This window comes from Heliconius melpomene, chromosome 18 (assembly GCF_056956725.1).
Source record: "Heliconius melpomene rosina isolate 202511_hmr_F chromosome 18, ASM5695672v1, whole genome shotgun sequence".
Classification (NCBI taxonomy): Eukaryota; Metazoa; Arthropoda; class Insecta; order Lepidoptera; family Nymphalidae; genus Heliconius; species Heliconius melpomene.
Genome location: NC_140406.1, coordinates 9,019,240 through 9,041,325, shown reverse-complemented (window position 1 = coordinate 9,041,325; position 22,086 = coordinate 9,019,240). Strand labels below are relative to the sequence as shown.

General features: G+C 30.4%; 2 protein-coding genes and 1 non-coding gene across 4 annotated transcripts; 1 reads left to right on the top strand and 2 right to left on the bottom strand.

Annotated features, from left to right (window-relative positions):
* Positions 1-6,578: 6,578 nt before the first annotated feature.
* LOC146529457 (uncharacterized) lies at positions 6,579-8,472 on the bottom strand. The gene is made up of 3 exons (XM_085202307.1): positions 8,339-8,472; positions 7,630-7,747; positions 6,579-6,989 (listed from the first exon to the last, which is right to left on the bottom strand). The coding sequence occupies exons 1-3, from the start codon at positions 8,405-8,407 to the stop codon at positions 6,724-6,726; spliced, it is 453 nt and encodes a 150-aa protein (XP_085058433.1). The 5' UTR covers positions 8,408-8,472; the 3' UTR covers positions 6,579-6,723.
* Positions 8,473-9,961: 1,489 nt separating this feature from the next.
* TRNAG-ACC (transfer RNA glycine (anticodon ACC)) lies at positions 9,962-10,032 on the top strand. Its single transcript has one exon. It is a non-coding gene; the product is annotated as a tRNA-Gly (tRNA).
* A 4,738-nt stretch (positions 10,033-14,770) lies between these two features.
* On the bottom strand, positions 14,771-22,077 carry LOC146529455 (uncharacterized). Of its 2 annotated transcripts, none has more exons than XM_085201884.1 (3): positions 21,921-22,077; positions 16,983-17,220; positions 14,771-15,276 (listed from the first exon to the last, which is right to left on the bottom strand). In XM_085201884.1, the coding sequence occupies exons 2-3, from the start codon at positions 17,060-17,062 to the stop codon at positions 15,141-15,143; spliced, it is 216 nt and encodes a 71-aa protein (XP_085058010.1). In that variant the 5' UTR covers positions 17,063-17,220; positions 21,921-22,077; the 3' UTR covers positions 14,771-15,140. The 2 variants fall into 2 exon arrangements, with proteins under 2 accessions (XP_085058010.1, XP_085058011.1); XM_085201885.1 differs by having other exon boundaries at positions 14,771-15,261.
* Between the last annotated feature and the right edge of the window lie 9 nt (positions 22,078-22,086).

Sequence of the window (22,086 nt, the reverse complement as noted above, 5' to 3'; positions counted from 1 at the left end):
CAGCTAGCGTGCGCCCTTATCGATAAAGCGCGCGTAACTTAACAGTTAACTTGTCCAACCAATAATCGCCTCATTAACACACCACTTGTTTGAAACAAAACCGTTTGCGCTTTGATTTACTTGAACTATCTTATTGCTTTTGCACGATCGTTATTCATTATCTGTTCAAATTTATAGCTAATCTATATTAAGATAATTTATATTCTTTAAATTTTAAACGGTCATGAATAAAATTTTTATTATTTTTTTATAATTGTTTAAGTTAATAGATACTAAATATAGTATCTATTAACTAAAACAGTTAAATATACCTATGTACTTTCATTTCAAATTTAACGTAACTTTACTTATATTTGGAATAATTTTCGCAAATACTCATTTAATCTGCGCTAGATTACATTAAAAGTATATTACAATTACATTTTATAATAAGAAAGCATGTTTTTTTATTCAATTTAGTTCCAAGAAAAACTGAACTGAAAGTTTTAGATTAGATCCAAAAAAAATCATATTCATTTCTAAAACGAAAAAAGCTAATTTAAAATGAGATCAGATATTGTTTTTACTAGGTAGGTATTTCGTTTAATTTATACTAATAAATATGGATGGGGAATGGAGTGTCTTAACAAGAGGTTCCCTCTGTCTACCCTGCTGTGTGCGGGATACAGCGTAAAGCTGATTTTATTTATAATTATAAATATTTTAATTTTGAAAACCTAACAAACACTAATCGCTTAAATTAGAACAAAGACCTTTGTTCCACTCGTGATATCAAAAGATTTGTCCCATTTGATAAGCGTTATTTTATTTTAATAAGTATAAAGATTTTTATCGTTGAAATTATTTACATATAGTAAAAATATTTAACTTTTATAATCTGGTTAATATTTACAATATAATTTTACTTTTCTTAACTAGTTTACCATGTCTTCGAGTAAAATAATTTAAATATCTCAATCCTATTTATAAAACTATGCTTAATAAGTAGCACAGAGTAAACAAGGTAGTATATTCCGAATAAGGAACAATCTTTTCAGAAGATTTATTTTTATTTTTAATCTTAAAATATCATTACCACACTTTATTCTAAACTTTCCTTAACACCCAAATTCGCGGTACGTCACTAGTTTCACCAGTGCGCGCGCATTTCTCGTGCTTCCCGCACTACGGTCGATAGCACGCGGGAAAGCTGCACCATGCGGAGCCAATGCGTTCAAACTTTAAATAGGCTTGGCAAAACTTTTGTTGAACTTATTTTTTTATATATTGCTGTTTTAAAGGACAAGGAATAAAAATTGCAGGTTCAGTACATACATAATGTACTTAAAAGAGTTTAATAAAATAATTGTTCATATTCCAAATATTGAATGTATGTACATTCTACTTTATTTTTAAATTGATATATCCTTTAAAAAATGAAATCATTGCTCTTTCTTTTTTTATTAAAAAAATAAGTACGAGTACCCGTATGTCAATAACAGGAGTAAATACTACTATTGTATTATATTGTGTATTGTAATACTATTGTATCTCCTACAATATTAAAAAAAAGTACAAATACGTAATTTTTACGCCAAATGAGCTACATATAACATCATCTTTTATATTGAATAATAAAAATGAAAGTTACAAATATACAATAGTTATGTTTTACATAATAATAGTAGAATATTAATTATAAATTATATTAATAAGTTATGTAAATTGATCATTCTACTTAAATTAAATATGCCTGAGCAACTGTTTCGTTAACATCTAGTTTACAATTTACATAGCTAAGTTTGAGACTTAGGAATGCATTGAAAACAGAATCATTGTTTTAAGTTTCATTTAACTTTTCTGTGTTGTAGATTTATTTGTAAATTTTAAAAAGTCTAAGCTGAACATGAACTATATATCTTTCCTATAACAAAAGTACTTACTGCCAGATTTGTTTTAAATATTCATAAAATTATTTTTGCTTAATATCAGTTGAACAATAATTGTCATTTCCAGATTCGGAAGTAATGATGATTCGGAGTGATCAATTATTCACGTAAATGTCTTATTTTTACGCTATCCTCCTCTCGGTTGCCCATTGCCTACCCTGCTATAAACGGAACACAGTGTGATGTTAAGAAAAAAAATAAGTTAACGAAAAAAAAACTGAAGACTCTCCAGAATCTCAAATAATTACTCTCAAGTACACACTGCGGATAATTTGTCTAAAATTTCTTCAAAAGGTAGGTTGTTTGAGATTCTTAAAAGCCTCAATGTCAGACTTCAGACTGCAGGTTGGCAAGAATTCATGTTAGAATTTAGCCAAGTGTAAAATGCTATTTTACAATCATAAAGAAATAGTGAAAATTCATTGCGGTTGTCAGTATAGTTCACAAAGTAAATGATGCTGTTTATTTTTACTTATAATAAAAAGGGACATAATAGTTTTTGCAAAATAAAAAGACTATACTATACAAATAATTAAAAGAAAAGCTTCAGCTTTACTAAAATCTTTTGTATTTAGAAAAACCCTTATATCCTCAGTGTGTCATGTTAATTAGACATTTAATATTCTTTTGCCAAATAAAATTAAAGCATGATGCAGTGGAAAAAGATCTGGTCGTCTTTAGGATTTCATTTTTTTTTCGTCGGCTCTAGTAAGTAATATTCAGAGTAAAAGTGTGTCGACGATCCCGTGTGTGTTTAAACTTTAAAGCATATAGCTAGTGATATATCACTGAGCTTTTCTTTCTATCTTCCTTTACTAATAGAAAAAAATATGTAAAAGTACCGCTAGTTCAGAATATCTGTGCTTTTATTACACCCTAGAATATAGAATGAATAATATAATAACCCAAAATTTTAAATGAAACAAATGTAATTACGTTACTAGAATTTACTGTTTACTAATTCAGTAGAACTGTCTTAGTAGGCCCCTTAAATTTTCCGACTTGATAACTTTATAAAATATTCGGTACAGTACAAGTTTATATAATATTTCTTAATTTATGTTATTTAGTTATTTAAAAATAAATTTGTGATATAATCTACCTACATTAGACTTACTAATTATATTTCATTTGCTATTAGATTAATTATAAACAAGCTAAAGAGCTATGAGATTAGTATTAAAACGAGAATATTATAATATTATTATATTGAAGTAAAAAATAAGAACAAATTTTAAGAAAATAGGAAGATCAATCGTTTCCAAGCTCAGTTGTTTTCTTCATAGGGATTTACAGTATTTTTTCCTTTTTTTAGCTTCACGTAGTATTCCTCATATAGTATGGTAGGGCAAAAGGAGTCAATGAGGTTCCCTTTGCAGTCACATGCTCTGCTTACGCTTAGTAGTTTTACTTATCTTACATATTATTCTTGCTTATTTATCTCTATTCACACAGCGGGGAAGTCAGGGAGAATGGAGCCCCAAACGCTAAGGTCACTAAATTTTTACTTTAAATTATTTACTATTTTTTTTTACTTTTTTTTACTATTTTTTTATTTTAATTCACGTATCTAAAATTTTTTCGTTACATCTAAACCCAAAAATAGAAAAGCACAAGTAGGGTAAATATTTAAGTAACTATACAACAACGTTATGTAAGAAATGTTAATTAAATGGATATAAATAGAGCAGCCATGCAAACATTTAGGATTTGCCCGCCAAAGAATGTTTCGTAGCTATAAGCGATCAATACGCTTGATTGGCGTTTTGTTACTTATTACATTTTTTCTTAGAGTTCTTGGTGATTTTCTTTTTTATAAGTTGGATATATTAACTGCCTTTCGAAGTTTTTATAATTTATTGTTCAAGTTGTTTAAGAAAAATCAGAGAGACTTTCATTTGTCTCTTTTTTATGTTATTGTTAAAATTAAAGTTTACGTTTTTTTTTTATTTAAGGATTTAAAAAAAAAGTCACATATTATTAATTTATTAAATAACTATATTTAAATGTATCCTATACATATAGGTTTCAAAATAAAAAATAATTTTAGTTATCTCACTTTGCATATTAATCATTGAAAGTTTATTCAAAAAGGTTTTTAGTCATATTAAAAAACAGCGACGAACGGACGAACAATGGAACGAAATGTCCAATACTCAAAATTTATTTTTCTTTCTAAAAATCTGATAAAACTGAAGCTTACAATAACCTCTAAAGCTACAAATAACCTAATGTCAAGACACTTTTCTTTCCGCTTCTATTCTTACATAACGTAAAATTTACAGAGCCTTATGAAACGAAGCTACCATTTATACTGCGTAATGTGTACTGGCACACTCAAACAGATGTACCTCCTTGGCGAGAATTTGCTATTTGCTTAAATATTTAGAGACCGGGTGCAATTTTGTTTGCCTAACTGCTTTTAAGTTTACAGAATTGTTAAATGTTATATGGAACGGAGAGATGGTGGGACATTTGATTAGATGGGTGCAGAATCGAGTCTTTTACGCTTTATCCCACATATGGCAGGGTAAGCGGAGGGAACCTAGGTGCCTAACCACTCTGTTCCTCATTAAGACACATCCATTTCCTACTTTTCGCCAAGTCGTTGAGGCCTCGAGTAGTTTAATATAATATCATATTTTTCTGTTTTATATTTCTTTTATACCACTAATATTATAAAACAATAATATTTTAAAGTTCCAATACTAAGTTTAGCGTATTAATAATATTGTAATGAAAAATTTGCTGAGAAAAAATATTTGCTATTTTATTTATATATAAACGTGTTGAAATAAAAGACTTTATCAAATACCTTATACACGATACACAAAACTAAAACAGCTTCAAAATGCATCTGCCTTGATCTACTTAAGTTTATCCTATAGTTTTCTCTACGAATACAGCTTAAAAATAAATCAGCACTCTTCTATTGTGCCGTACTATTTATTTTAACGGTACAATCTCTTTTGTATGTCCATATAATATTGGCAAAAAAATTAGAGCTTAATGAAAGATAGACCAGAGAAATAATTTGTTAAATTACAGTGAATCATCACTTAGCTCATTTCTATTTCTATATACTATGAAAATGTAGTAACATTTCTCATCTAAACTGTAAAATACAGTGGTATTAATGATCTAGCGACATGTCTCGTGGGAATCTTTTCCGTTTCATTGTGCATATTTAGGTCAACTAGTACAACTCCGCATTCGTCCGCATACTAACATACAAAATATAAGACAACAATTAACATCTAATTTTGATGATTTACTTTTTTGGGTACAAAAATAAAATAACCTTTTCGTTATTAGGCATTTCTATGCCTAATAACGAAAAGGTTATGGATTCTTTCAATTATAATTATAATTACAACAATAATAAGTAAATTTGCCAATTATTATGTCTAAATAATTATATAAATAATAAATAATATTAGTATATTTTAAAGTCAGTATATTATAATAACAAACATATAACATCTAAGTTACAAATATGGTGATGTAAGTCAACACTGCGCTTTTTTAGTTAAACTAAAAACCAATGCAAACTTTATTTCTTAAAATAATAAAGCAGCTGGTAGAACATTGATTGCAGAGCAAGCTTTTGTGTCATATTTATAAACATGAAAAAAAAATCATGATATATAATAATTCTTATACATGAAATAAGTCTATAAATTCTATAACATTTTGTAAGTTTACGTAATAACCTCGTCTGTCGATAACCTACAATTTAGTACGCTCCCAACCTAAACTAACTTTGAGATTTTTTTAATTTCATAGTAATTAATATATATATTTTTTAATATATATATAAATATATATATTTTAATTTCATTATATATAGGGATATCAAGTTAAAGTTAAAAGTTAAATCGTGGTTGTATGCCACCGACTGTAGCAAAATCTAATTCGATTATGAAAATAAAATAAAATTAAAGTGGCATACGACCATGGCTATCCTTTGAACATATCTGTATCAATTGATTTTTAATAGTCGGTTATTTTTTTAATAGTTAGCTTTTTAACAGTTAATTATGTGTACCTATTAATTTCAGAACAGACTATTTTCTTGTTTCGTACTTTTTAGAGCATGTTTTAGCAGTAGGGTTTTAGTTTTTAACTTTAATTTTATTTTTTTATCTAATTTAGAAACAATACTTCAAAATAAATCTAGTATTAGAAAAACAACATAAAGCAAGAGTTTACATGTATGGCAGAATATTCGATAAAGTATTATTAATAACGTTATTAGTCTATACTAATAAACAATATTTTACCACTTTGCTGACTGTACTTTACCAATATATCATAAATATAGTTGGCAAATAAAATGTATCGAATATTCCCAAGTATTTGTAAGGCCTTGTTGATAAGTATTATTTATATAGGGTGTTGCGGTTTTAGCATTCTGGGCTCGGCTGACACGTATATACGTACCTTTTCATAATTTTAGTTGTACGCTTAAAAGAAGGCTAGTTCTGTTGACTTTCTTTTGTCACGTTTTATATAAATGTGTGTTTTTTATAAATGATTCTTTTAAAGTATCAAAATTAAAATTAAAATATAACGTAACATTAAAATTATTATGGTACAAATATATTTTCAGTATATATTTTCAATCATAGGTAATAAAAAATAACAATATACAAATGAAGATAGTTTATTGAAATAAGAATTCACATTTAATAAGAAAAATAAAATAGACAAGAGATACAAAAATAGAAAAAAAGATCACTTCAGCTTTTCAAACGTTTAGTCCAGTTACTTAGATGCCTTTTCCATAGCTGTATCAATGTCCATAATGCCCATAACCAAGACCGAGTCCATAACCAAGTTCCTTGTTAAGTCCATACCCACCGTATACGGGCACAGATTTTAAAATAGGCTCAGACAGTATGGGAGCAATTTCCACATTCTTTATGATGGGAAGAGGTTTGATTATGGGGAGAGGCTTAATAATAGGCAGCGGGTTAATAATGGGGAGAGGTTTAATAATCGGCAGTGGACTTATAATAGGAGCAGGCTTGACGATAATGGGTTCCTTTATGATTGATCCTGAAAATTAAATATATTAATATTTTATTGCACTAAAAAGAAATAAAAATTACATTTTATGATATTATTAATAAAATAGATTATAATTAATAAAATGAAATATTTAATCTTTTCATTTTCTCGCTCTAATAACGAGGCAAAACTTAACGTTGAGTTCCGCTACTCAACATGGAAAGCCTCTAACGTTCGACGGAAAGTGGAGAAAGGAGGTATCTTTATGCGAACGGAGTATCTTGTATTAAGACAGGTCCCCAGGTTCCGTCTGACTACCACGTCGTATACGACATACAGCAAAATATATATATATTAAATGATAAAATGTAGTATAGTGACCTCACTGAAAGTTATTTCTTACTGTCAAAAATTATAAAATATTTATTTTGTAAAAGATTGCAGAAAGATGTATGTATATTTACCGAAAATTAAGAACGAAATATTTTTGAGAACATATGATATTAATAGATATACATAAATACTATTTCGGGATTATCAAATTATATAATTTATATTATGTTTTATAAAGTTATGTTACAGAAATATTATTTGTTGTAGGCGAAAAAAAATATTAGTTGCCATAACATTTAAAAATAACTTCTCTCAATTATATGAGAAAATGTAAATTTTAAAGTAGAATAATTACCGTAGCCCCCGTAGCCCCCGTAGCCGTAGCCGCCGTGACCACCGTAACCGAGTCCGCCATAGCCGAGGCCGAGGCCAGAACCGTACGCGCTAGCGGCGACCGCTAATAGGCAGGCAAACTGAAAGACAGTAATTTTTGTTAAATTATTCTTTTTTTTTCGTAATATATTATTATTAGATTTTCATGAATACCTTACAAAGTTAGTAAAAGCAAAAGAAGTATAAGAAAAAAAATATAGTCTTAGTATTTCACATTTTTTTTTTTAAATTTTCAATCGCAACGCTGAGTACTAATTTGATTTCTAATTGAAATAATAATTAAAACGTATAAATAATTTTCAAAAGGTAGACTTCTTAAAACAAATTATTTTTGAATCATAATTTAAAAAAAACTCCCTGCTTCTTATAGTTTACTGCAAGTATAAATAGTTTATACTAGGTTAAGGATTAAAGTCCGTTATGAAAAAGCATTACGGCGTTTGAATGTAAACGTGACGGCCGTAGGTTCAATTTCCACTTGGAGAGGAAGAGAATACGCAGGAGAATTAATTAGCTTCATTTTCCTTGTTCTGGTATTATTACCAATTTTGTCCCGTGACAAACAATGCCTCGAAAATAGGGAAGTAAGTGGGGAACCTAGCCTGCGAAAAGCGTGAAGCTATAGAAAACAAAAGATTTAGATTATAATAAAAAAAAAACATATTACTTACAGTAATGTAGCTGTTCATTTTCTTGGATTTCTTTGGCTGAAGTGTGCCGGTCATTAAAAAATATTGCATATTTATACTCGGCAGTTTCCTTTAGTTTTCATACCGTATCGCATGCGTTTGGTACCTTTGTTGCATACATCACCGTCATTAGCGCATCCTTGCGCACCGCCGCATTTGCATAATTATAGGCCTAATTTATTGAGGATTGTTTTTATTTTATTCTATGCAGGATAGACACTGGGAAATGATTTTAAATTGTTAGTTTGATATTTAAAACTATAAGTATATATGTATGTAATTATGTATACTTAACACTCACTCTCTGATATGGCATTTTGAATGGTTGGAGCAATGGCCATTTTTCTTAACGCCACCAATGCGCCACATAATATAAGAACTATAAATAATCCTCTTAATAAATATGAAAGCTACAATTTAATGTCAGACATTTTTACTGTAGTCAACAGCTTCAGTTTCACATTTTTTCGTTTTTTCCGCCTGAATTCGAGTCCTTGCGTGTTCAGGGGTGGAACTACAAACGTAAATAACTTGTCATCGTTTGCCTCCACAACCAAGTGTTTATAATCTGACGCTGTCCCAAGCCTTTTAAATATCATATTTAAACAATCATAATAAATATATTTTATTACACATTAAAAGAAATACATAATACAAACATTTTACGTTAAGTAAAAAAGTAAAAAAGTACAATAAGGCAGTCTTATCGCTAAAAGCGATCACTTCCAAGCAACCTTTGGATGTCGAGTAATGATAAAAGTGGGCGGTGCATTAAATAGAATATTTTCATATTTATATAACGCTTTAAAAATATATTAAATACATAAAATTTGAATAAATAAATATAAATTTATTAAGATATGTACATATTATCCTATATCTTATAAAACAAAGTCGCTTTTCGTGTCTGTCTGAACTTTCTAACTCTTCTTCTTCTAAACCACCCAACGGATTTTTATACGGTTTTCACCATTAGGTCGTGTATTTCTCAGGGAAGGTTTATATATAGTTTATTATTTGTACATTCTTATGTAAATTAACATAAATACGATAAATGTGTATAAAGTCCTACCCGTTGAGACACTTTCGCGCATGCGCTGCTTTAATGGTAAGTACTACATGAAAAAAATGTACTGGAGTATTGTTCCCCTCAATAAGATCTACAAAAAAGTCCGCGACAGCATATTTTTATCTTTTAAGCATAAGGTGTAGTGATCATATTTCTGTCTAAAAATAGTAATTTCAATATATTTTTTTTGTGAGGCATATTTTTCCATAATGGTATTAATCCTTATCCTTTAAAATACTTTATTAATTTTCTACGTTAAACGAAGATAAAATTTGCTTTTTACATTATTTCGAAATTGCGAATAGTTTTAGAGAAAAACGCATTTAATTGTTGACACATCAGCTGTATGTTACTCAAGTTTCACTTATCCCTTACTCTCAGCATATAAATAAGTATATTAGTTACGTTGGCCATTTAATGTAGATCAAAACTGTCTTTTACTGTTTTTTCATTTTAATAAGTACTTTAGAAGTTGTTACAATATCAAAACATCCTTGCTGCGAAACGTTTTGCTTATATAAGCGCGTCATGAGCAGTCATCGGTGGTTCAGTGGTAGAATGCTCGCCTACCACGCGGGCAGCCCGGGTTCGATTCCCGGCCAATGCATTCTATTTAATTTTCCTCACAGGCAGCCACGTAGTGCTTGCTTTTCATCAGGGACAGAATACCCTCTTCAGCATTAACCACAAGCTCGAAAAAAAAACCCGCCCGCTATAGAGGCATAGCAACGAAGATTTAGATGCGTTTTCACGTATTGGATAATTGGAGTTGTATGTATTATTTCAGCGCGATATATTTGGTTTCATATTTTTTGTAGTAGTTATTAGTATGTAGGATGTTGTTTTTAATTTCTTCCGTTTAAAAATAGTCATTTAACTATCTAAAAATAGTCATTTAAATATATTTTAATAAGTACTTGAAAAGATTAGTAGCAAAGATTTAAAATTACGGTACCTACTAAAAAATCCTTGCTGTGTAAAACAATTGGAAAATCCTTATTGAAACTACGAAAATGCGGGTTGCATTAGAGTTTCATTAATTTTCACACTATCTTAAGTGCTTTGCAAACATACATTATATGAATAATCCAGTAGTAAAAGCGGGCGAAGCCGCAAGGGGGTCGCTAGTCTATATATATAAAAGGACTTGTCCTCACTGACTGAGGTAAGACGCACGCACAGCCGTAACCGCTATGCGTAGAAACGTGAAATTTGGACAGATGTTTACTTTCGTAATCTGGACATCCACTAAGAAGGGATTTTGAAAAATTTTAACCCTAAAGGGGTGAAATAGGGGTTCAAAGTTTGTATGGAATAAAAATTAAATCAGCACCGATTTTTATAAAATTTGAAACTTAGACTCTTAAAAATATTTCATTGAACACATGTTTCATGGGTTATTAGAATTCACCCCTAAATACGCAAGCGAAGCTGCGCGCGTTCGCTAGTATACGTATATAAATATTACATACACACAACATACATAGACGTATATACTAAATTAGCTTATTTCGAAATTCGAAAATGTGATCTACGAACACCAAATATAAACCTGATGCAAAGATTTTGAATCTTTATTTTTAAGTAATTGCTCCTCTTTAATGTAAAGATAACATACATTCGCATAATCAAGAATTGGTAATAGGAGCGATTGCCAGTGCAGTTTTGGGTGGTATTGCTAGGAAATTGCACAGGCTTCGTAGACACGCAGAAGCAACGTAAACCTTTCTACTTACCTCTTCTTTTAGTCCCGCTACGATTGAATTATTATACGTTTTTCTTAATAAGTATTTTTCTTTGACAAGTGTGAAATGACAATTTAAAATGTTAAAAATATTTAATAAGTCCCCTCTTGCCAAACGATAATTTTAAGTAAATATCTTTGAGTAGCGTAAATTTGAAAACATCTCATACAGAAATGCTAACAACATAAATAAATTGTAATAAGCGTATAAAAATTTCGACCTAATTTGATAAGAACGTAAAATATGGCTTAGTGGTCAGAGCGCTTGGACGGATTCCAAAAGGCGCAGGTTCAAATCCTGCTACGTTATAATTTTTATAAGTATTTTTCTTTCCTAAGTGTGAAATAACACTTCAAAAATGTAAAAAATAAATGCTTCTTTTTTAATACCAAAGGTCATTACGATTGTTTTATCCTTATTAAAAAATATATATATATACAATATATTAGACGTTAATTTATTGCCATTATACATACGTATTGCTTAAAACATTAAAAGGTACGGTTATTAAAACGTCTTGCATGTTTTGCAAGATCGTGTTATAAACTAGATCAAGTGGAATTATTAACCGACTTCTGTAAGAAAAGGAGGTTATCAATTCGACTGTATTTTTTTTTGTTATATCGTTATAAACAAATGCCATTGTTATTTTACTGTAGGTATGTAGATCAAGAACGGCGGGGGCCGGCCGGTCTTCCGGCTCCTGAGATTATAAAAGATGCAGTTATACAGGGTGGAAGCGTTAATTCCCTGAGTATCAAATCTACAACGGCCACGTTTGACAGTAAGACTCATCGTAAATCTGAACTTACAAACATAAAAGAGGTCATCACAATGACATAAAAATAGCATCAGCAAAAAAATATATACAAATAATTAAAAATTAAGAGGCACAACCGTGTGACTATAAACGTGAAGCTCCATCCTCACTCGTGGAAATGAATTATTATTTTCATTTCTTCGCTCTGGTAACAAGGTGTAGCGCGGCGTTGAGTTACGTCACTTAACACGCTCTGTTCCAAAAATGGTGGAAAGTAGGGAACGGAGTGTCTTAACAATAGATTCCTGCCTAACTTTCTATGCGGTAAAAAGGACGTAATTACTTTTTACTATAACAAAGCAACGAATCCATTAACACTGCGCAATGCGTGACGCAGTCGTTAGCGAAACCCCACTCATGACTTTTCATGATCTCATAAATTAAATATTCAAAAGCTACGGTTAAGTATATACTTATACAGACAGATATATATCGGTATATAAATTTTGAGGATATCGGCGTACCTAATACAAATATTTAAACAATTTTTATATTAGGTATCACGCATTTCTCATATTATGCGGGGTACGGTATCTCTTTTTTTATATTATGTAACATTGTTGTCTTTTGTTCCGTAAAAAAAATATTCATTATCGTATCTTATTAAAAAAAATCACGAGTGGAATTGATCTAGGTACTTGTATTGATTATACGCCATATTGAGGCACAAGAACATGAGCGTGGAACGATAAACGCGATGGTAGTGGGTTCAATCTTCACTCGGGAGACTGAAATATTTAATATTTTCATTTTCAAGAATTCGGTGGAAAGTAGGGAATGGAATTTAATGGGGAACCGAGTGTCTTAGCACATGGCTCCCAGGTTCCCTCTGCCTAACCAAAACAACTCCTTTCCTCTTAATAAAATACATAGTAAATATTATCTACGTATTACTTATATTACTCCATATTTGAACATAAAACACAATTTAGAAGAAAAACATTTACTTAGCATACAAATATTCTAGATTTCAAATATTCTAGTCTAATAAGAAACCTCTCTTCTAAACTTGCCCAATAGGCATAACAATGTTATTAAAGTTATCATAGAAATGATTTTTAACCTTACTACAAGCGTCGAAGATCTAAATTTGAATGAGAATGTTATTCATTTTTAGTTTTCAATATCTTATATACTAGTAAAAAAATTAATACGTTTACACGCTACATTATTTGGATTATATACTACTGTAAACGCGACAGGTTGTGTATTCGATTCCCCCTCGAGGGAATGAAGTATTTAATAATTTCAGTTTCACTTGCCAAGACTGATTGATCTGATGATATTTGATTTGATCTGAATTGCCAAGACAACTCAAAGGAGCCAACCCAAGCACGACCTGGCTATCTTCCTTATTGCATAAGATATCTTGTCCACCTTCCTTCCTGTAGTCCAAACACAAACTGTCTACCATTCTAAGTTCAGAATCCCTTTGGCCAACTTCAGGCTCCAACTACAGTGTCTAGTTGTGTTTTTTAATTAAATGTAGAAATACGGTTTTTTAGAGAATCAAAATACCATAGGGTTTATGGTTTAAATTTCAATTAGATATCTCCAAATGTTCAAAGGCTCTTGACAGACAGACAGACAGACCGATGGACGGATGGACGGACAAAAACTTATAAAGGTTCCTTTTTTCCTTAAAAGGTATAGAACCTTAATAAGAAAAACTACAGAATACATATATTATTTGACTTATTTGCTATAAACGGTGCATCAGTTTCGATATGCAATTAAAACCAGCTGGCTGTACGTTTCACCTGAACATTGCGAAGCGTGTTCATATCCCGAGGGATTTTAATTAACCGTCTCATGTTTTAACTTTTTTAAATTAAACTAGGAACATGGAACCGTACATGTCTGTTAATTAGATACCTTATGATGCAGTGCAGTAGTAATATTTCTGACTGGATCCTTGATGAATTTAGGTTCGATATTATTATAGGAATTAAAAACATGTTTAAAAAAAATTTTCATAAATTAGAACTAATTACTCTTTGACGCTGTCTCACTATGCCACAGCAACCTCGAAAATTATTTTATTTTTAACAAAAACTATTTCAACATATTATAATTCGTTTTTATTTTAGTTGTCATTAATTATATTTATAAGATTTTCTTACAAAAGGGTTAGTACCATTCAATTCAAAGGAAATTCAAAGGAAAATGTAAAATTACATAACCAGTTACATAACCAACTGCAATTTCAAGCTTAACTTTGTATGACAGCGATATTTCCTTCTCGTCTTGAATATCTGGGTTGGTTCAGTTTTATTTGACAAAACCAACTTGAAGCTTTTAAAAAACTCTTCAGCATGAATTTTGTAGGTGCAAAATAACATGAATTACTATATTGAGTGTTGATGTTATTTTTAATTTTAAATTTCTATACTACTCTACATTATATAATGTAATTTCAGCTCATTAGGATTTCGAACGTTTTTGCTTTAGGCTCCTACATATAGCAGAATGGGCAGAGATAATCTATTGTTAAGACACTCTTTTCCTCTCTTCCTACCCAATTGCATTTTGAATGGTGGAGCTCTAATGGTGTTTTGTTTTTTTACCAGAGTAAGGAAAAAAATATTCGAACCCAAAACCGTCGCGCTTACAGTCAAACGTTATGCCACTGTGCTACGACGAAGTAGGCTTTTTGGATTGCCACTATGTAATTGTAGAATTCTTAAATACTTTTAATTTTAAGAGAAACACTTTCTCAAGCAATTTCCTAATTTTAGAAGGAAAACATAATAATATTTTTTAATAAGGTAAATAAATAATAAAATACTAAATAACTTTATTAATTTGTTAACTTATATGATATTTCAGTCGAATCACTAGGTTGTAACAAAAAATCTGATGCAAATGATGATGCTTTAATTGTTAACATGTTACAAGGCAGTTAGTACGCGAGACCCTACACCGAAGAAGAAAGGAGAGTAAGCTAAAACGTCACATTATAAATGACTATTGATAATTTTTCAAGCAAAATTGGAAATTGCCACATATACTATAATTTCCATATGAAAAAAAAAGACTTGAAAAATAGTTTTTTCTATAGAGAAATATTTTTTTTTGTAAACATTTTGGAACAAATAATGACGTTTTGCAAAGCAATGAATCTTGGAGGTTCATATATGAATTGGCAGATCAGCAGAGATGCATTTCCATGAAGGTCTTTTTGTCCTTGAATGTGGGGCCCCAGGCGCCGTAGTTCTTCTGCTCTGGCTTCTTAGTATCTTTGAAAGTAGATTGACTTGCGACAGGTTTTCTGAAATAGAGAATACTACATTTTTTATGTATTTCTTTAGATTCACTATGTATCCTGCATACAGGAATAAGTAGAGGGAACCTAGTGTTAAAACACTCAGTTCCCTTTTACCCTAATCTTCGGCCTTTGTTTTATTAGCAGAATAACAAAAATGAAGAAAATAATAATTTCAGAAAGAAAGTTAAGTTAAAAGCTTTGTTCTTTTGACTTATAACCTACTTATTATTATTATATATAAAATATTTTCCAAATATTCAATATTATAGAAATTCAACGAAAAACCTAAGCATATTAAACAACATCTGAGAATCTACGTAAATTTACTATTTCAGTATTCACACTTGCAGACAAGATTGCTTTGTAATGTACTCATATATTTTGTTTAAATGTGAACGCGAGAAATGGAATGCTTTTGTCCTTTTAATAAAATGAAAAAGCATTCTTGTGGATAAGTCTTAAACAGTGAGTAGAAAAAGAAAAGTACCGCAGTTTTGTATTTACAGTGAATGTGAATTGCAATTGAATGGTACAATTTAGGTACCTAATTTTCTTGCAGTTACGCTAATTTGTACCATTTTTTTTTATAACTAGTATATTTAATAACTATTGTACTTGATAGTGCTATAAATATAATAATATATGCCAGTGCCCCCTTTAAATATTATAATATAAAGAGTTAAAATTAAGATGTCTTTTCAGGGAAATATTTAGTCGCTTAAGAAATTTCTGGTTGTTGGAACTTAAGAATGCGCTTTAAGTAATTGATTGAAATATTAAAATTTTGAACAGGCGTGATCATTCTTTAATTAAACCTACTACCGTCGCGTTCTGTCATTATCTGTTGGTCTCAAGTATCATCTAGTAATATTATATACATTTTGTACGAAAAATAGTCTATTTAAATAAAACAATATTGAATGGAATTGAATTGAATTCTTTTTATATGGCGTTTCGAGCGTGCCAGTTGAGCACAATTCATTTCGCCAATGTCACGTTGTATGGAAAACACACGAAGGAAATTGATAAAACAATATTAATAATCATATCTACATTACAAAAGTAGAATATATGACAGCTGTCTTTGTTCTAAATGAATTTAGACCTATGTGGGTGTATTTAGACACCAGTAAGACAGGTGCCTCGTACCATAATACTCTACAGTGTACTCCGAATTAAATTTATCTAACGTCATAATTAAGACATTATGTAAATGTTTTGATAATCAACTTTGTTTTGTTTGTCGTGACAAGTACCTATAATAAGATAAATAAAAGATAATTATGTTGTTATTAAAACTAACATGTTTTATACGATTGGATCCTTGAAATTATACAAAATCAATTCTTATACATCATCATCATCATACCTACAAATCTTATACAAACACGTTATAAGGTAGTTTTACTTGTAAAAATATAATTAAATTATTTTTATTTCAATTTCACTCTTTATACCTAGCAAGGTAGCGAGAGATAATAGAGCCAAACGCTACGGTCTCTGTATATCTCTTTAGCCTCGTCCACTGTCATTCAGCTCTTTATGTATCCACTATGGGCGTTCTTGACTTTTTAATGGACATGACACTCCTCCAGTATCATCAATACTGCGTTCTCGGAGGTCAATTGAGGTATCCCCTTGCCTCTATTACCTTACTCTTGGTTCATAAATCTATTTAAGCTGTATGCTAATTTTAAATAGTTACATTGTTAATTTGGACTTACTTCATAGGAGCAGTTACGTCAAATTGGTTGCACGCGTGGTTAGCCTTAGAGGCGGTCTTGCACTCGTCGCCGCGGGCCATGGTTTATCGGTGATGGGGAGGGGGTGATGTGAAGATGAAGGCAGAGGAGACCGAGGACCTATGGCACGTGCTGTATGTGCGTGAGTACTGCGTGCTCGAGTCGGTTGCCGGTGTTAGCGCGACGACTGCCTTTGCGCGTGCACAAGTTCTTAGCGAGCCTGAAATTAAATTGTTGTATTTTAAATATATTTTTTATCGTTTAAAATAAATAATATTAGAAATATGATGATGAATATTATATTAAAAATATATATTCATGATCAAGACATGGTATTTTGTTTTTTTTTTAAGTTTTGGAAGAGTTTCCGAATTTTTAAGTAGTAATACTTTTGGTTTAACATATTGGCACGACAAAACTCAACGCTGCAATAACTTTAAGGGGTTGCTGTGTACCGCAATATATCACAGCTGAACATTAACTACATCAAAAAGTTATAAACATTTATATCTATTCTAAGCGTAACAATTAGTAGAAAATAGATACATTTATTAATTGTAAGAAGTATAGAAATCAACATACATTCAAAATAAATTAAATTAATTCTGATCAACTCTACAGCAACCTTAGCAACAAGGTATATATTTCGCATATAAATTGATAAGCTTGTTTTAAACTAGAATGAACCGATTCTATTTAATATATATAATTATATTATAATAATAGGGTTTTATGTGAAATATAACGTCTTTCATATCTACAGAAACTGAATGACTTCTGCTTATGTTTTGATTTTTTTGTGTGTTGAACATATCATGCGGTAGATGCGTGATTATGATGAAATTTACAAAGATATATCTAATTTTATTTCTATTTCTCATAAATATTTATCATATTATAATTTATCTTGTTACTATGCAAATTTTTATGGTAGGAAGAAACATCGAATGATAGATAAAATAAATAGAAACTGCAATATGTGCATCTAATCTAAGTTATTTTTATAATTGTTTCAAAATATTTTTCACACCTAAAGCTTTAGATTTAGAGAGAGAAGTATTCGCATTATAGTGTTACAACATATCCTGAAACAAATGTTTGAAATTTTCATAATTCCTCCTGAAAATATAATGGATTTTCAGTTCAGAAAAAATATTAAATTAATTTATTAATTAATTATCTATTAATATGTATGAATGCATTTATATGCACAAACAGGTTTATTTATATAGAAGACAATAAGGTCCTTTAGGTCATACAACTGGTCTGACCGCCTGATGCAATAGTAACGGCTATGGGATCACACTCATTTCAATACTGTTTGTTGCATATTAACATATTTGTAGTATACTAGCATTCGTAGTAATGAAGTTTCATACAAACTTTCAACCCCAAAATCAACCCCTTAGAAGTCGAATATTGCAAATTCCCGTCTTAGCGCGCACCTATGTCCTATAAATAACTCCCATGCAAAATTTGACATACCTAGCACTTGTAGTTTCTGAGATTTCGTGATGAGTGAGTGACCTTTCGATTTTATATATATAGATTAGAAATGATAAATTAACTTTTGAAAGCGAGTTTAACTTTAAAACATTACTAAGTTGTTAATTAACATAAGTTGTTGTCAGCAACTCTTTATTCTTTCACGCGGTCTATGCGTGCTAAAGATATTTGTTGCAGTGGTACACGCGAAGAACTGAACGTTATATTTCTCACTGCTCACCTTCCTATACGGAAAATGCGTGAAGCTAAAATCTCTCAGAAGGTCTTAATATGTTTATTTTTTTATTGTTAGTGCTTTTAGCTAAGTCGGAGAGAAATACAGTTGAATATAGGGCTCCGTCTCATTGTTCTAGAATAAGGTTTATGCGACAACAACACTCCAACTTGAAATATTCCTCCAAGAGATTCGAGTTGGAAAATTCACGGTATCGTATTATTATTCGTATTATTTTAAATTTTAAATTAATGATTCACTTTCTTATCTATAATGTAGTTTTAAGCATGTAATATAAGTTTAACTTAGAAGCAAGTTCAAAATTCTCAAAAACTTTAAATACAGCAATATTCTACAGCAAATTTTCTGGCACTACACTATTAACTAAAATAAGATCTTTTTATCCTTTTACATTATAAAAATCATGAAAATGGAGGAAAATTTGCATTACTTTCAATAGAAATCAAGATTGTAATAAAACGAAATTCATGAATATTCCAAAAAAATATGTTTTTAACTAGCCATATCAAAATCTACTTTGCAAAAGTAAATAGAACAGCTGTTGTTAGACGCTCTGAGCAGTTCCAAATAGACTATGTGCGACTACGAGGTGACTTAGAAACGTATCCTCTAATTTAGGTCACAACGACATGCCGTTGTATTCAGTTTTCACTGTAATGGCAGTGTACAGTGTATTATAGCTTTTTTTTTAAAGTACATTACATGAAAAAGGCGAAGAGAAACTCCAGTGTATTTTTACTGTATTTTGTTTTTCTTTTTGTTTATGTTGTAAGCCGTATATATAGCAGGGATATACAGAATGAAATATCTGACCAATTTTCGAGTCTATACATGGTGAGTGGCCGAACTCAACGCCAGGCTTTGTCTCGTTACCAGAGCGAGGAACAGATAATAATAATTTATTCCTCCAAGTAGTTACCGAACCTACAACCGTCCCGTTTAGAATCAAATGCAGTACGCCAAGTCGGCCCTTTTTAGGGTTCCGTACTTGACAAAGTAAAAACGGAATCATTATAGATTGTTTTACACGCTTTTGTTGCTCGTCTGTCTGTCTATTAAGACCATTTTTCTCAGATTGCGCGGAAGTATCGAGCTAAAATTAATATTCAATATTCAAATCTATGGTGCCTTGAAACGCGGAAAAAAATAAGTTACCGCAACCAAAAGATACAAGCATTATTTATGCATCGATTTACGGAAGCCTTGGTGGGGGGCAAGTGCGACTCGCACTTGTCTGGTTTTTCAGATAATGTATTTTTATTTAACTTAATGCATCTCCTACATTTATTACACCGTCCTCCACTTTTAGTTACTTTTTTAAAACAATTATTAGAGTGTGGAACTACATATTTCTTAATCAGATCAAAGTAGTGAAAATATCCGACCAACCGTCTGCCGTCCCTACCACCGCGGTGGTCGCCACCTTCAGGGACACCCAATCTACATACGTCAGGATACCATCATATTTTTTTATTTAAATGGTATTTATGCTCAGATATAATTAAAAACACAGATTATTCAGAGATATTCTTGAAAGGTTTCTCTAATTATTCCCATTTCTTCGTAAATCTGGTTTTAAAGTTCAATGACTATATTATGTCACGCGAGACCGCGCTGACTGCTGCCTGCACGCGGCGCCCTCGTGCTCGCGCTAGAAAACAACTATTTTACATGTCACTCGTAAACACTAACCGGTTTGTGGAATAACCAATGTATTCTTTGGATGTTTCAACATGATTTTAACTTATTTTTTTATAAATAATAAACCATGTTGTATTTTTCGTTTAATAACACACACAATTTTTACAAAGTATAATAGATCAATTTGAAAAATAGAAACATTAGTTAATGACAAAATTTGGTATTAAAGCCGCTAGTTCAAGTAAAGTGTCAGATGAAAGGGCTCTGGCTAAGTCTGAATTACAGGAAAACCTCGAGACCTCCAATTTTTTGTACGGAATCCTCGGTAGGTAAGCCCGACTCGCACTTGTCCGCTTTTTATTTTTACATTTAAAATATCAAAGATAAATGCAACTATAATAAATATAAATCACATTCAGGGAAATGTTAATACTTTAAATATTTTAACGATAATAATTTTAATATATTTTTTTTTGTTAAATTGCTATTAAAAACGTTTTTATTTCGATTGAATAAAATACAACATGATGGGAGGTCTCGAAAACATACACATTGGCCCAGTGAAAATTGAACTTGAACACTCACAAGTGGGTCTCAAAATTCTCTTTAATGATTTATTATTTTTATTGTCAAATTGTAACCTTTAGTTATATGTAAAATAATTAAAATCTTACGTGTAAGGGTTCTTTTTATATTTTTTTTCTTTATTTTCCATTTTCGTTCATACTTATTTCATTGGTTAAATTTTTGAAGCTTATCACTAGTAACAGCATGACTAACCAATGAATTCCATGATGACGTGTGGATTTCGAAAAAAATATGCTAATAGGATAATTTAAAATGTATATTTACTACTGTAGCCAGTACTGTATTGTATCAACTAGTTTTACTCAAAGTAAACGACTTACAGATAAAGACCTATATTTATATATATTACGTCAATGAGTATTTAAATAATAGTTAAAAATAGAGGAAAAAATATTTTTATATTATAATTACTTGATTAGAATTACTTGATGAAGACATAAAAGTTACCGCAGTTCAAATAAAATATTGTGTTAATTATAAGATCCAAGGGAAATTCTTTATATTATATAGACAAAATTCCAAAAATTCATTTCTAGCATCTCTCATCTTTAAGCCCTATATTTATATATTAATAATAGATCTATCTCTCTTAAAAAAATTTAAAATGGGTTATTAAATATAATATTTTGAATTTAAGAAAAATATACAGCAGTTCCAAAAGGGGGAAAATATATTTATTAAAATATCGACGATGTATATATAAAACTCATAACGATATATGTTTCATTTATTGGCTATTTTGTAATCTTAAATATATAGTTAATTTTTTGTAACTAAGGCTGCGCAAGCGCAGACAATTGGATGAAGAAGTATATAAACCTTTTCTCTCTGAAATCTATGAAAATGGATTATTTTGTATAGAATACAAAGAAAAACTAAGTTAAAGATCACACTGATGTGCTATTCCAATTTCTACCTATTATTAATTAAATTATGCATAAACTACTAACCTGGGTAAAAATTTGTCGGTTATCGCAAATTTTCTCTTCGATTTTGTCATTGACACCCAAATTTCCTTAGAAATAAAAAAATAATTAATAAACTGTAAACAATTTAGCGGCCGAATCAAACGAGGACCTAACCCGGACTGTGACCGGTCGGTCGAAGCCTGCATTT